Genomic DNA, 16,713 nt, shown 5'->3' with positions numbered 1-16,713 from the left:
TAGCAATGGACCTTCTCTCTATGTTTCCCCCACAACCAGACAAATCACCAAAGAAAGAGAAAAAGAAAAACTCAGAACAAGAGAACACACAACCACCAAAAACCAAACACTTCTCTTTCTTTTTCTCTCTCTCTCTCTCTCTCACCTTTTCTTCTTCTCTCTTCACACTCTCTTACAACACTTGCCTCCATTGTCTTTTTTTTTTTCCTTTCCTTTTTTCCAAAAAACGACCTCGTTTCACAAGGTACATACACACCCCTCTCCGCTACTTCAATCGTTCCACATTCAAAAAAGTTAAAGCGAAAAAAAAAACTACTTTATTTCCATTTTCTTCACTTTCCCTTTTCGTTTTCCTCATTTCGGTGCTTATCGGGTTTTCACATGCACCGTCGCGCTGGGGTTTCTTCTGTGGGGGTGCGCCAGCGACGACGCCGTTTGGTATCGGAAATGCATTTTCTTATTTTACTTTTTTTTTTTAAAGTGATAATGTCTGGGAAAATGTGAGAACTGAGGAGACATAAATCAACGGTTAATCGAAGCGTTTTTTTTATTGGTGGTTTTGTTGATTTTCAAAGCAGTCAATTCTCTCTCTAGTTAAGGAAGTGGTTTTTGTTTTTACTTGTACGTTTCAAAATGCTGAAAGTACAAAGCCTTGAAATGTTGCTTTTTCTTTCATCTTCTGCTGCATTACACACCTGCATTTTTGTTTTATTTTTTTATGATTTTTTTATTTTATTTTATGATTTTTTTTATGCTTGCAGATTAAACAATCGGATCTAACATCTTCTGGGAAAGTGGTTGGTGTTTTTCCGATATTGGAGTCGTAGAACACTTTGTGCAATCTGAGATCTAGGTTTGACATTGCTGTTTATATATATTTTTTTTCTGTTTTATGGTTCATATACTAGTGATGCACATTATTTGAGTTACAGCTGCTGTTACCTCGATTATATCTTCTTTTGATGTGTTTTTTTGAAATTTCCCGAACTTTTAGGTGCCTCGGTTGGGTAGAGCGTGTTGTAACGACTATTTGACTGTGTTTTCCTGTTTTTTAGGCTCTTGGGAACGGTTGTGTATAATCCGAGTTGTTGAAGGCTTTGGATATTTGGGTTAGAAATTTTGAATTTGTGGTTCACTGAAGTGAGAGAAAATGCAGAGGCCTCCACCTGAAGATTTTCTGTTGAAGGAGACCAAACCCCACCTCGGAGGGGGAAAGGTCTCCGGTGATAAGCTTACCAGTACCTATGATCTGGTTGAGCAAATGCAGTACCTTTATGTGAGGGTTGTGAAGGCCAAGGAGTTGCCTGCCAAAGATGTCACTGGGAGTTGTGATCCTTATGCTGAAGTCAAGCTTGGGAACTACAAGGGTACTACCAGGCATTTCGAGAAGAAAACCAATCCTGAGTGGAACCAGGTTTTTGCCTTCTCGAAGGACCGGCTTCAGGCGTCTGTGCTGGAGGTTACTGTGAAGGATAAGGATGTTGTGAAGGATGACTTCATCGGTCGTGTCTGGTTTGACCTGAACGAGGTCCCGAAAAGGGTGCCTCCAGATAGTCCTTTGGCACCCCAATGGTATAGATTAGAGGATAGAAAGGGCGACAAGGTGAAGGGAGAGCTGATGTTGGCTGTTTGGATGGGTACCCAGGCTGATGAAGCTTTTCCGGAAGCTTGGCACTCGGATGCTGCTACAGTTGGTGGAAGTGATGCTCTTGCCAACATTAGATCGAAAGTGTATCTGTCTCCTAAGCTTTGGTATTTGAGGGTTAATGTGATTGAGGCACAAGACTTACAGCCAACTGATAAGGGTAGATACCCTGAGGTTTTCGTGAAGGCTATTCTGGGGAATCAGGCCTTGAGGACCAGAATCTCTCATAGTAGGAGTATTAATCCAATGTGGAATGAGGATTTGATGTTTGTGGCAGCCGAACAGTTCGAGGAACCGCTGATATTGAGTGTGGAGGATAGAGTTGCCCCTAACAAGGATGAAGTGTTGGGGAGGTGTGCTATTCCTCTGCAGTATGTGGAAAGGAGACTAGACCACAAACCAGTGAATACAAGGTGGTTCAATCTGGAAAGGCATATTGTTGTTGAAGGGGAGAAGAAGAAGGATACCAAATTTTCAAGCAGGATTCACATGAGGGTTTGTCTAGAAGGTGGCTATCATGTTTTAGACGAATCTACTCACTACAGCAGTGATCTTCGCCCAACAGCGAAACAGCTGTGGAAGTCTGGCATTGGTGTTCTTGAACTGGGGATATTGAATGCTCATGGTTTGGTGCCGATGAAAACGAAAGATGGGAGAGGGACAACAGATGCTTATTGTGTAGCGAAATATGGGCAGAAGTGGGTCAGAACAAGGACAATCATTGACAGCTTTGCACCAAGATGGAATGAGCAATATACTTGGGAGGTTTTTGATCCTTGTACTGTCATTACAATTGGTGTATTTGATAACTGTCATCTGCATGGTGGAGACAAGGCTGGTGGAGCAAAAGATTCAAAGATTGGAAAGGTAAGGATTCGTCTTTCCACCCTTGAGACTGATCGGGTCTATACACATTCCTATCCACTTCTTGTTCTTCACCCGAATGGGGTGAAGAAGATGGGTGAGATTCACTTGGCAGTGAGGTTCACTTGTTCATCTCTGCTCAATATGATGCACATGTATTCACAACCCTTGTTACCAAAAATGCACTATATACACCCCCTGACTGTCAGTCAGCTCGACAGTCTGAGGCATCAAGCTACTCAGATTGTTTCAATGAGACTGAGTCGTGCTGAGCCACCGCTGAGAAAAGAAGTAGTGGAATATATGCTGGATGTGGGTTCCCACATGTGGAGTATGAGAAGAAGCAAAGCCAACTTCTTCAGGATTATGGGGGTTTTGGGTGGTCTAATTGCTGTAGGAAAATGGTTTGATCAGATTTGCAATTGGAGAAGTCCTGTCACTACAATTCTGATCCATATCTTGTTCATAATATTAGTTATGTATCCAGAGCTTATCTTGCCAACAATTTTCCTTTACCTCTTCTTGATTGGAATTTGGTACTATAGATGGAGGCCTAGACAACCTCCTCACATGGACACTCGTCTCTCTCATGCAGACTCTGCACATCCTGATGAACTTGATGAAGAGTTTGACACATTCCCGACCTCCCGGCCAAATGACATTGTGAGGATGAGATATGATCGACTTAGAAGCATTGCTGGGAGGATTCAAACTGTGGTTGGGGACTTGGCCACTCAGGGTGAAAGGCTGCAATCTTTGCTAAGCTGGCGTGATCCCAGAGCTACATCACTGTTTGTGCTTTTCTGCCTGATTGCTGCTATTGTACTGTACGTCACTCCATTCCAAGTTGTGGCCCTCTTGGCAGGAATTTATGTGTTGAGACATCCAAGGTTTCGCCATAAGCTTCCTTCGGTGCCGCTTAATTTCTTCAGGAGGCTGCCTGCAAGAACTGATTGCATGCTTTGAAGCCACTACAGTGCAGAATGGACCTTGCCTTCTCCTGAAGGCAGTAGATTTTGTGCATTTATTGTTCGTTATCCTGTCACAGGATTTTCTGTTTTCACTTTTGAACTTCATGGTAGTCTTGTTAATTTGTAATTTTGTAGGTTTGAGTTGAAATTACTTCAGCTTAATTACTTTCATGCTTAATCAGATGTGGTAGTGTTTCTCAATGGGGAGTTATTAGTTTGTATTGTGATGGCAGTGGAGGTTATTTGTGTTTTTCTCCCCTCCATTATTTTTTAAGATGGTGCATTTCTTTTAAAATAGGCGTTTAATGCTCACTGTTCAAGTTTTCTTTACATTTTCTTTATATCATAACATATGATTATAATATGATAGGATCTAATGGATTTTTGTGCTGTGATAACATGAGATGCATGTTCTTAGTTTAATAAGAAGTTTCATGAATGAGTGTGGTTTAGTATATTACTGTTTTGTCTGGATAGTGTAACACTAAATTAAGTCCTACTCTGCGATGTTTGGATTCAGATTTTGAGGGTCAAAACTATGGGTCTGTACAGACAAAGATCCCTTCAGCTAAAAGTGTTGCTATTACTTTTTTATTGACAGATTGCAGAATAAAATACTATGATTCTGTCACAATGTCGTTCTGCTGTTCATTTTCTATTCTCTCTATCGTGTGGGTGAACTGAAATAGCAAATATATAAAAATAGTGTTAAATACTTTATTGTTATACTTTTATTTAAAATGTTTTTCTAATCTTATAAACTGAATGTTCTTGTAGTTGCTTTTAAAAATCTCTTGTATGGTATATGCATGAGGCAACTACAAATAATGATAGCTAACAAATACAAATATAAATGGTTACAATTTTCACAATTACTACCAAAGTGGGTTTATTAATGAGGCAGCAGTGATAGAGTACAGTGTCTGAGTATCTATAGCCAATTGACCAGGACAACCTTGGACTGTTAAGAACAGAGCATCATTATTCATAATATCCCATGAAGAGCTGCAATACTCTGTATGAGTGGACCCATGCTTTAATAAAAGTAAAATTTATGGCTTGTGCAAGCTATGATGGATTCAACTATTGATAAGAATCTTGGGACCAAACTTTTGGGCCAATGATGACATGTTTATTATATTTTTCTTGTTGCATATAGTATAGTAGTTGAATTGGCTTTTAAACTTGAAAATATCATGAAATAATATTGAAATAAAAATGTAAATATCACACAAAATACATCTGACAGAGATTTACTGTAGGGTATAATATTAAATATTGTATTTATTAAACAAAATATATATCAAATGTTAAATTCAACACATATATTAAAAAATAATAATCATGAGTAGATAACTGGAATTAACTGCACAATAATATTAAATACTGCATTTATTAATTTAAATATATAATAAATTCAAATACTACTATAATTAAATGTTACACTCAACAAATATATTATATTCATTATACTTTTGCTCAATATAATATTTATTCAATAAACGTAATACTCTTCTCATTAAAAATATCTAAATGTGTTGTGTTATTTATCAGTAAAATTAAGGTATGTATTTTGATTTTGGTCTTTGTAAATATTTTTATTTATTTCCAGTCCTTCTGATTGAAAATTATTGTTTTTAATCTCTAGCATTATGTAACACTAATTAATTATTAAATAAAAAATGAAGTTACCATCAAGTAATATTTTTAGGTAACACCTTTAAAAAAATCTTTAAGATATATAAAGTTATATTTGATTAATTTATCCTAAAATTGGTTATCTGGAACCAAAATAAATTCTTTCAAAAATTTAGAAAATAAAAATGTGAAAAATATTTTGTTGAGATTAAAATCGAAATTCATACATTACATTGTATAAGAATTAAAAAGTATAGATAATTTTTTATAAGAATTGAAATTAAAATTCATTTATTATTATTATTATTAGTTGTGGCTTAACATTAAAGATGTGAAAATGATAAAATAGAGTTTGGAAAAAAATAAAAGATAATTGATGATGGTGAAAGAAAAGAATAGAGTAGAGTAGGTAGGAGTAAAAAATAATTGCATGCTGATTTATAGCATTCCTTCGGCTGCTTGGAACACATAAGTGCCTACCTATCTGCCTCTCTTTTTTTGGCTTTACAGCCTGTAATATTTTCCTCATCTTAATATTATTAATATTATGTCTTTCATTCTTTAAAATACTTTTTACAAAAACAACCTCTCAAATATTATATCACACAAATAATATTTAGTTTGAGAAAAAAATATAAATATTAGCCAGCACAAAAATAATATTCAGTAAGAGGAAAATAAATAAATATTATAAGTGCTACGATGTGATAGAAACAAAAATAAGGATGTTGATCAAATATTTAACAGCAAAAATTAAGATTCTCATTTATCATTTTTCTAATATTTATGTGCATCTAAAAAGTTATATGTGAATTTTAGAATTATAATTTATCAAAAAATATGAAAGACTATGCATTTTTCTTTTTATTTAATTTTTTTTTGTTAAATATATATTTTTTCTTATATTATAATGTAAATTTGGTTTTTATGTCTATTTCAAACTTTAGATCCTTTAGTCATTCGATGGATCTTACAAGTATAAATCTTTAATGTGAATTATATTATAAAATTTACATCAATAATTAATTAATATGGAGAAAAAAACATATAATTTTCTTTTTTAATATTATGGTAAATGGAATAACTTTAATAAAAAATGAATAAATTCTTCTAAAAAATTACCATTCTCTCTTTAATTTAAACCTTTTAAAATTTATGGATATTTTCTCATGTATGTGCTTAATTTTCTTTTCATTTGTAGTTAATATAAGATTTTTGGGTAATACTTTTTAGATTTTTAACATAAATTCACATTGAAATTATCAAGAATTCTAACATCAATAATTTGTGGAAGGTGACACACACTTTTATTGAAAAAAGTAGATATATAAATGAAAGTAGAGAAAGAAGAAAGATGAAAAGGTTCCATGTGTGATTTGAAGTCTACAATGGTGGTGGTTTGGGTGAGCTAAAGGGCAATTTTTCTTAGCTCCTAAGTTAGGAAGATTTGTTGTTTTATAAAAAAATGATGATGAGAAGTTGACAATGCTACTTTTGTTTTCATCAAAAAAAGATGTTGGATTAGATCTCACCACAAACACTCATTATGAACCACTAATAATAATAATAATAACAAACTTTGGACTTGTGTTTTTTTTTGTTGCAAAATTTCGTGGTAGCTTTTGATTAGTTCTTTCACTTATTATATTTAAGAAATTATTTCCATTTTTTCAAACTAGCTAGGTCCTCTTTTAGCAAAACGACATGCAGATGAAAAAGCAAAGGTACAGTAATTTTATATACCACACCTTTATTAGTTTATCTATTTAATAAATTTAACTATTTTTTACTTATTATTTTTAATAATTTACCATTCACTTAGGCTAAACATTTGTTACCAAATATATTTTTAAGGCAAAAAAAACCTTTGGAGTCACTATATTTCCTAAAAGGGTAGAGAATCAATTTTTGTGAATATCTCCCTCAATAATTTTAGTCATTTGTTTGGGAATGGATGATTAGTTTTTACAAATCTTCTTAGATTAGATACTATTTTAAAATTAAAAAATTATTACAGTTTTTATTATTAATAATAAATTATAAATTAATTTTTTAAATTGATATCTAATATTATTAGTTAGTAATTAAAATCTTGGTAGTTAATCTTAAATACCAATTTAAAAATTAGTTTATAAATTTTTATTAATAATAAAAATTATTTTTAATATCAATATTAAAAAATAATATATAACTTGGTATTCAAATGTCATTTTTTTATAATAAAAAATGAATAATTATGGAATATGGAACTCTTTTAATTGTAAAATTCAGTATTATGTCAGTAAGGGGTTTTATCTTTTAACTATCTTATGGAAGTACACATAGAAACTATGGAGGTGCAGAAAGAAATAATCCACGATTAGTTTTTATATTACGAGACTGTGAGAAGAAATGACGAGAGTGCACAAAATAATATATGCCACAGATCATCCTCTAGGCCCGTATAATTTTCTATAAAACATTTAAGTGTCTATGTCGATGAAGTATATAGTGGGCTTTTGTTAACCCATATAGGTTAGAATCCAATCGATAATGGGCTTAAGTTGATCAATTTCTTCATTTTCTCATGGGCCTAACCCAATCCAGTTTCGCGTATTTGGACTCACCAAATGTATTTTTTTCTTCATCATATCGCATTGCAGTTAACTCCTAATTCATCTCCCTTTTCTTCCACCTATGCCCTTACAATTTTCATCACGCAAAAACCCTTTTGGACGTGAATCATGAATATTGCATACGTCAAACCTTTTAGTGATATTTATTATCTTTAAATTAAAAAATATCTGTAGAGATATTTATTATACGTCAAATTCATCATATTTATTACCTTAAATTTTCGTAGAGAGAAGTGTCTTCATTGTGTCTATATTTAACTTTTATCTGTATTTTGAATAAGATTCATCCTAAAAGAAATTATTTGAGTGTGCATAGATAGTTTTCATGATGCATTATTCTAACCCTCAAAATCAGAATAAAAAGATTAAAAAGCTAAATTATAAGTGCAAACACATTTAATATCATATATATATATATATAAAAGAAGAATAATTAGATGCATGGAACGATGGAAACCTATATTAGTCAAAGTCTCGTAAGAGAATAGTTCTAAATCTCAAGTCGGTGAGATAACATTGTTAAGATCAATTTATGCATTTGAGGTATTATATGTTTTAGAGTTTTTGACTTCCATTACAGTTTTGTTCTTAAAAGATGTCGTCTGTAGCAATGTTATCTTTCGGATTTGAGGTCAGAACATTGGTGCCCACCATGAGACCGAAAAGGTTCCTTAGCTCCTCAACTAGGAGAAATCCTCTCCTTAGACCTCGACTGAAGGGGCTTGTTCCGGTATGCCAATATAATCGTATCGCTCAGGAGTCGAGACTAAGGACAGTTTACAAACTCCTTCCTCCTCCAATCCATCGAGACATCTTTTAAGGATAAAACTGTGACGGAACCTAATTTCCAAAGCGGACAATACCTCAGATACGATAATTGACCCTAACAATGTTATTTCTCGTTGTAATGTTTTTCGCAAGTTGTTTCTTTATCTTTATCTTTGTTGTTGATTGCAGATGTGTTTAAAAAGTCTAAAGTGGGAACATATATATGGAATTCTTCAATGATCTTCCAATGCTTCTCTACACGTTTTCTGAAAGCATGTAAAGTCTTTAAATTTTTTTTAGAACTGCGTATGCTTCACGCAAGAAGGTGGAACAATTTGCCAATACTATAGTGGGAGAAGCAAAGTTTTATCTCCATATAAATAGTATATTTTCCAAACTAGAAGAATATTCAATCAAATGAGAAGACTAAAGAAATTCAAGAACCCACTTTTAATTGGTAAGTTTTTTTCTTGTAACAATCTTTTGATGTAATAGATTTTATAATCTAATTTCATTTGTGTTCTTACATCAATGAAGACGAAGCTTATTGAACAAGTTACAAAAAGAGTTGAATCTTCTTTTTATGTTAGTAGAATTTCCAAAGTTGTATTTTGGCTATCTAATATAAATATCGAATGAAATTTAATTTCAAAAAGACTTTTCAATACTTAACTAAATTAGATTTTTTGAATGATAAGTATGAATAGAAAACTTATAACATATTTATATATTTTTGAATCTTCACTAATAAATTTAAACAATAAAAAAAGTTAAGTGCCCAGTGTCCACATTATTGTATACATAACAATGGTTTATTTTTATATAATTAATGTACATATTATTATATACTTTATAATTTTAAATATAAAAATTCATGGATAAAAAAATTAAATGCGTGTCTGGATCAACATTTTTAAAATTGATTTTAGATATAATTAACATTGATTAGAGTTGATTTTGAAGTCAAATAATTTATGTTTAAATATTTGTATTTTAAAACCACTAACTGGTAAACACTATAAAACCAATAAAAAATTGATTTAATGTAAAAGTTATCTAAAATTACTTTTGACTTAATTAATTTTAAATTTTGGATAAAATTTTGAACACAAAAATAAACAAGTGAATATTTATCTAAATTATTTAACATTGAACTGAATAAAGGTTTCTTTTACACTTTTAGTAGCTCTCCAAATCCAACATGTTTTATTTTTATCTTTTTTGAAGTTTTGTTTGACCTAAGAAGTCAATGCAGTTCCAAAAAGTTCATCAAGTTTTCACTAAGACTCTGGTCTTCATCAGTAAGATATCAGACATTGTTCACCTCAATTTTTCAAAACTTGAATTTGGTTGTTAAGTTTTTTTTTAAATATATTTTAATTTTGTGTATAATTATAATAAGTTTTGATTTTTTTGTTTTTTAAAAACCTTTTTTTTATTGAAATCACTTTTTTTAATCTTTAAAAATGAGTGAATTTTATTTATTTATTTTAGTATATGTAAATTAAATTGTTTTTTAGGTGACACATTATATTACAATAGTAGTAAGTATGACTTTGTAACAATCATTAACTTTTTTTTCAATACATAACTTACTAATTAATGTCTTATATTAAAGATTAAAAGTGGTAATTTTCAATTTAAAAGACATAAAAAATAAAGATTTTTTTTTACAAGAACAAAAATTAAAATCCACTTACTTTTAAGGAAGTAAAAACATATTTAAGTCTAATTTAATTAAACTTTATTTAAGATGCTGTTTATGTTTAACTCTTTATCTTTATCATTAGTTAAAACCTTATAACTAACACCTTAATACTTAATTAGATATCAATTTAAAAATATTTATTAATAATAAAAATTACTTTAAATACTAATAATATTTTAGTCTTTAAAATAATATCTAATTTAGTTAATATAGAGAATAATTATTTTTATTTAATAATTTTTTTAAAATAATAATTTTAAATTTAATTTTTTACTATTTTTCTTTCACACAAAACCATCAAATTCTTGGGTGCTACAGAGAAATGTTACCAATTAATTAAATTAATCGCATTGTCTTTTAAGATTATTTGCCTCCATTTATTAGCCAAAACTTGAAATAGAAAATTTCACCAAAAATAAAAAATTCCTTCTCTTTCAATCCTAATCTTACATCTTATGAAATCTTTAAAAACTAATCAACATTTCATTAGATTTTAAAATATTTTTTATTCTAAATCTATATTAATTTTTAACATTTAAATAAAATATTAAAAAATAAGTTTAATTTTTTTTATATATAAAATTGTCATTAAAACATGATTGCAAGATTTGACCATGTTTTTTTTTCTTCCATTTCGTCGTCTTATTATTTTGAATACTTCCATTTGGTCTCACATTTTTTCTAAAAATAATCGTTTCTTTAGTTAAATTAATAGTAACAATGTTATTAACACTTACCACCTAAAGTTAACTAGTTCACGAAAGTGATATATGGTACAAACAACGAATAATATGTATATATATATATATATAACAATATCGTTATCATTAATTTAACAAAAGATACAATATCAATTCATTTTTCAAAATAGTAAGATAAAATTGAAAATGTTTAAAATAATGTAAAAAAAGATACTAATTAACATGCAAACAAACACAACACTCAATCCCACCGCTTTATATTAATGGTTTGTAGTTTTGTTTGTGTAGATTAAGAGTTTTTATTTATTTATTAGGACAATAGTGTTGATAAGGGTATCTCATGCTTAAATTTTATAAATAAATGAGAAGACATAATATTCATTAGGAAATAAACTTAGAATATAAGTGATAATAATATATAAGTGGAAAATAGTAAAGTTAACAGAGTCTTGAATTCAATATGGTTGAAACATGAAACTGAAAGCTTTGGGAAAAGGCTCCACAAGGAAGATGATGAAGATTTACTATATTTGGAAACTGAAAATTAACATGAAAAATGGGATGACCCATGATTTCCACAAATTAGGGAACTAATGAATGGAAGATAGAGCATGGTGCCATGCTAAAGCTAGCAATACCCCTTTTCCCCATCTTCTGTTTTTTCCCATTCCCAACCCTAAAAATCAAAACTTTATTAATTAATATTTCCATAACCCCAATTGCTTGGCTCAGATTCAGAGGACCTTCTAAATTAATTTTCGTACATGAAACAACCTTTGTGGGTGTGGGCTATTTATCATTAAATGCCTCTCTATCCATTCCTAAGTGAAGGAGAGGAACAATAACATGAACATGAACATGAACAACAACACCCATTTATGTCCCTTGCTTTAATAACTCAATATGGCTTCTTAGGGCAACATAATAAGATAAGGTACCAAATATTGGAGATTGAAGACATGGCAAAGCAAAGAATTTAGAATGAAATTGATATTTTGTATTTGTTGTTGGCTTTCCCATAAGCAGCTATTTGCCGAATAGCCTTCCGAAGAGGCATGGGCATAAGAACATAACTTGGTGGAGTGTTGTAATAATTAAGGGAGACCTAAGATGAAATGTAATAACACCATGATTGTAGGTAATGTCTAAGAAGAGCTAACTTTGGAGCTTTGAAGGCTATCCTAGACCATGGCCTTACCACATATTGGTTGCGTAAACTGTTTATGCCGGAAGCATATGCAGAAATAGAATTCTGAAATTGAAATTTGTAGTACTTGATTTGACTTCACTAATCTTCTTCTCCTTTCTAACAACCATACTCTACATACCTTTTCCTTTCACCATGCTATATGTGTCAACCAGTTTAGGTTTAGGTGTTCTTGTCATATGGGCAATCTCTTTGCCTAAACCTATATTTGGAGGAAGTTCAGATTACAATGTTGATTGCAAAATTTGGCATCAAATTATTTATATATACTTAAGCTTTATTTTGAAGTGAACATCACCAATTCCTTCTATATTACACCAACCTTGCTTTTTCTATTTCCATTTTTAAATCATTAAATTATAATAATGTTTTGTATCATCTAGAGTTTTTCCTCCAGGTATCAATGGATGGTATATAGATAAAACAATCACGATTTTGAAAGATGTGTTTATAGGATATCTGTTAAGTTAGGTGTGTTGAAATTATGTATAAATAATTTTTTTTATAAGAGTCGAAAGATCTCTTAAATATTAGTATTTGTTTAATTCTTTTTATCGATTAAAAAATATATTATATTTATACATTATAATGTATTATAAGTTTAAAAATGTTTATTAAAATAAATATTGGTAATATTTTAGAAAGAGAATTTAACTCAATTTTATAAAATTAATTTTAGTAAGATGAGGTTTATATTTCACTTATAATTTCACAATATCTTTAAATAATAATAAAAAATTTAATATAGAAAAAAAAACTTACTCAAATAACTTTTTTACACTGAATTATGATAATTCTCCATCAAAGTATAACAATGAAAAATATAATCATGAATGTATTATTTTGTAAACTCGAGGAAAGGTTTATGTAATCCTAGAAGTAAAAGATATCCCTTTGCAATGAGTGTATACGTATATTATTCTAAAATCCCATCAAATAGTTAATTAACCATGAATATTTCACTTGAATTCTATGGTTTTCCTATCACGTTAAAAATCTCAAAAGTCTTATTTCTTCCAAAATAGTATATTTCTTCATCCATGAATCAGAGCCTAGTTTTGCAACTTGCAAATTTTTCTTAACATAATTTGAATTTTGAAAGAATCAGAGATTCTATGTCTTAACATATGATCAAAGTTTAATGCCTTAAACCAAAACAAGGATCACAGAAAAAAATCTAAATTGTACAAAATATTTTCATTAATGACTATCACAAAAACAAAAGTGTCACGAAGAGTATTTTTGTCTACATCAGATATCATACAAAACTTCTTGTGTCTAATTTGATTTATAATTATATATGCTAATATTATTTAGATAAATGGGGAATGATATGATTGTTGAAGCGAGGTAAACGGTGGGAAAAGAATTGATGGGTTTAAAATGTAGAATTACTTATGCAAAGGAAAGAAAATGATTTGGGAGAAGATTCTTGGTCAAATTCCACCAATCTTTTGGCTTTTATGTATAAACCTTTCATATAATGATGAATGGGATTGGGTCACCTAATTTATCTTCCATTATTATAATATACTAAGAACAACCCCAACTGCTCATCAAATATCAAACCCACAAAATGGGACCTTACTTTTCAATTATTCTCTCATACCCTTACAATGCTTTCCTTTAAACCACAAAAATTAACATTACAATATAAACAAATTCTTCTTATAATCATGTGTGTGTGTCTCTGTATATAATGGATATATATGAAGAGCAATTCAAATTACTTTAAAAGTATTGTTATAGAGTTTTTATTCTTCTTAATCTAATAGCTATAATTTTTTTTTATCAGAACAATCAGATTTGAAGAATCAGTATAAAAGGGATTTCTTTTCAAGTTAACTTTTGGGAAATTTGATTTATATATATATATATATATATATATATATATATTATGTACCTTTTTAATATGAATTTTATTATTGATTGAAATTTATTAAAATTTATAAAGTTTTTCCAAACTCGTTAGTTTGGAGTCTCTTCATTTTATACATTTTTATAAATTTTAATTCAATATTACATAATGTTAACAAATGTGTTACTTTTACTCATTTGTGTAAACTGTATGAGTTTAATATCAGGTTCGAATTTTCCCCTTAAATTATAGATTACATATGTCGATGGGTTGCTATCTTACTTTAAAATTATTCATATATATTTAAAAGTGGAGTGGTGAGGGAAAATTACACAGAAATTAAAAAATAAGCAAAATTTGGAACTATTGATATATAGTCAATTTTTTTATTAATAAAAAATAAATTAATAAATAAAATATTTTAGAAATATTTCAACTCTTATATAAGTATTAAGGTTAAAAAATTCTTAATTTTTAATAAAAAAATTAACTAGATAAAAATAGTTATTTTCAATATAAAAAAATTGATATCTAGTAAATAATTATATTAATATTTCTTACACACATTTTTTTTATGATATCATTTCTACAATTCATTTTTCATTGTTCATTTCTATACACTACAATTTACCAACCGAATTTATTATTGTGGATAAGCTTATACCTTTTCAATTTAAAAAATAAATATTTTCATAGTTTTAAAAGACAAAATAAGATTTACTTGAAATTTAAGACTAAAAACACAAATAATAAAGCTTTGATCATATAGAAAAATACTCACTTAGCATAACACATCGATCCAATATAGTTGGTGAATTCATTACTTGAATCACCTTAGAATCTCTTATCTCATAGTTATATAAATATATATTTTTTGGATGTGTTCATCTATACCTAAACCAGTTTGTTTAAACATGAAATATATTTGTCTCTTTCGGAGTAAGGGTTTCACAAATAACAAACTTTGAATAAAGAATTAAAAAAGTTATGAGTATGCAATGCTATAATATTTGTTTATCAATGGAGTTTAACACTGTTTTCTAAACGGAAAAAGTTTCATGATAATGACACTCTAACCATTTTTACAAGTTATTTTTTTAAAACACAAATATAACAATATAAAAGTATGTTTTCTTCATTACTGTCTAAGCATGTTTATTATTAATGGTATAATAATCAGGTTAGATAAATAAAGGTTCAATTGTTGTTGTCTGAAAAATACTCAAATTTAGTATATACTCATTTTTTAACTTCATTTAATTTTTTGATAGACTGAGGAATAACATTTCTATATATTCGACACTTGTCTAGAAATTTGGGGCATAAGGAATTCTTAGAAAAAAAAAATCTTGAATAAAGTATAAATTATCTTTATGCATATCAATCTTTAGTTGACTTTTTTTAATCTACAAAATTGTTAATCTTTCTTTTTTTAAGACTCTAGTCTCATTGTCTTCAACTAAATATTCTTTTTCTCATTTTTATGAACACATTAATCCTAAATTCTAAATTCATTATCATTTCATTTTTGGTTTTTAAACATAATAAAGAAATGACCGATTATTGAATATTTATCATAAAAGCTTATGTAATATAAAATAAAAAAAATGAAGAAAAAAGAGAATTATATAATTTGATTAACATAAATCATTCAAGTGACTAAGATAAATATATATAGAGAGAAGATGATACATAATAGACAATGATTATCTATTCTTGGAGAGGCCTCGTGATTTTGACTTAACATTGAACATGAGATTGTCTAACAATGACAAGTTATAAATCAACAAAGCATAATTTAAAGAAACTTCTCCCAACCACAACCACACTATCAACAAAGAGGTTTCTAGACATTACTTAGCTTAGTGTGTACGTTTCAATGAGTTAGAGATTTATCACTTATATAGAGAACTATACGTCTATGCAAATGATTTACTCTTTTTCATATATTTTTACGATAATAACTTCTCTTTGATATAAGGAGTTGGAAATGACTAAGGGATGTCACAAACATCATAAAATACTTGCACAAAGGTCATCCATCAACAAAAAAATATTTAACATAAACCAATGTTAAAAAGTTGTAATAACTTAAGAAAGATACATAAAAAAAAGCTAAGACTCAATCTTAAGATAAACCAATGTTAAAACTTTGTGATAACTTAAGAAATTAAGATAAAAAAAATACTCCAGACTCAATCTTAGAACTCTAAAATTTCCTTTAAACATTTTCTAGCAAGCCTATTAAAATTAATTGAGCCAAGTATATTTTATCATTTATCATCCAAACTTATCAATTTATATACCATTCATCTAAAAATATCCAAACTTATCAATTTATATACCATTCATCTAAAAATCCTGAAATACATAAAAATTACTTATAAACTTGACAATCTAGAATTTATATTAAAATAACTATCCGTTCCATAGTCTAATTACTAAAACCATATTAATTATAAAATAAAACCTTATTCTGATCCTTATATGACAGATTATTCATAGAATACTCTCTACTTTCTCTAATTAATACACTTATTATTTTCTTAAACTGTTTTCTCTCTCATGACACTCACCATATTTTGACAACACGAAGTAAAAATTAAAAAGTATTTCATATAAAGGATAAAGATTTCAATTCAAATATTTTAAATTAAAATAACTAGCTTCCTTTTCCTCATTTTCTTTGCACACTAAGATGTTAGGTCTTTGAAACTTAGAGCAAGGTAAGATAGATT

The 16,713-nt window shown here is 28.9% G+C and overlaps 1 protein-coding gene across 2 annotated transcripts; it reads left to right on the top strand.

Annotated features, from left to right (window-relative positions):
• LOC137830620 (FT-interacting protein 3) lies at positions 1-3,681 on the top strand. 2 transcript variants are annotated; one of them, XM_068638067.1, is made up of 3 exons: positions 1-244; positions 762-853; positions 1,056-3,681. In XM_068638067.1, exon 3 carries the CDS (start codon positions 1,151-1,153, stop codon positions 3,473-3,475), a length of 2,325 nt encoding a protein of 774 aa, XP_068494168.1. In that variant the 5' UTR covers positions 1-244; positions 762-853; positions 1,056-1,150; the 3' UTR covers positions 3,476-3,681. The 2 variants fall into 2 exon arrangements, with proteins under 2 accessions (XP_068494168.1, XP_068494169.1); XM_068638068.1 differs by having other exon boundaries at positions 87-438.
• The last annotated feature ends 13,032 nt before the right edge of the window (positions 3,682-16,713 follow it).

This window comes from Phaseolus vulgaris, chromosome 7, assembly GCF_000499845.2.
Source record: "Phaseolus vulgaris cultivar G19833 chromosome 7, P. vulgaris v2.0, whole genome shotgun sequence".
Lineage (NCBI taxonomy): Eukaryota > Viridiplantae > Streptophyta > Magnoliopsida > Fabales > Fabaceae > Phaseolus > Phaseolus vulgaris.
This window is presented reverse-complemented; position numbering and strand designations above follow the sequence as displayed.

Coding starts and splice junctions, on each gene's coding strand:
- LOC137830620 (XM_068638067.1), top strand. CDS start 1,151: ATGCAGAGGCCTCCACCTGAAGATTTTCTGTTGAAGGAGACCAAACCC.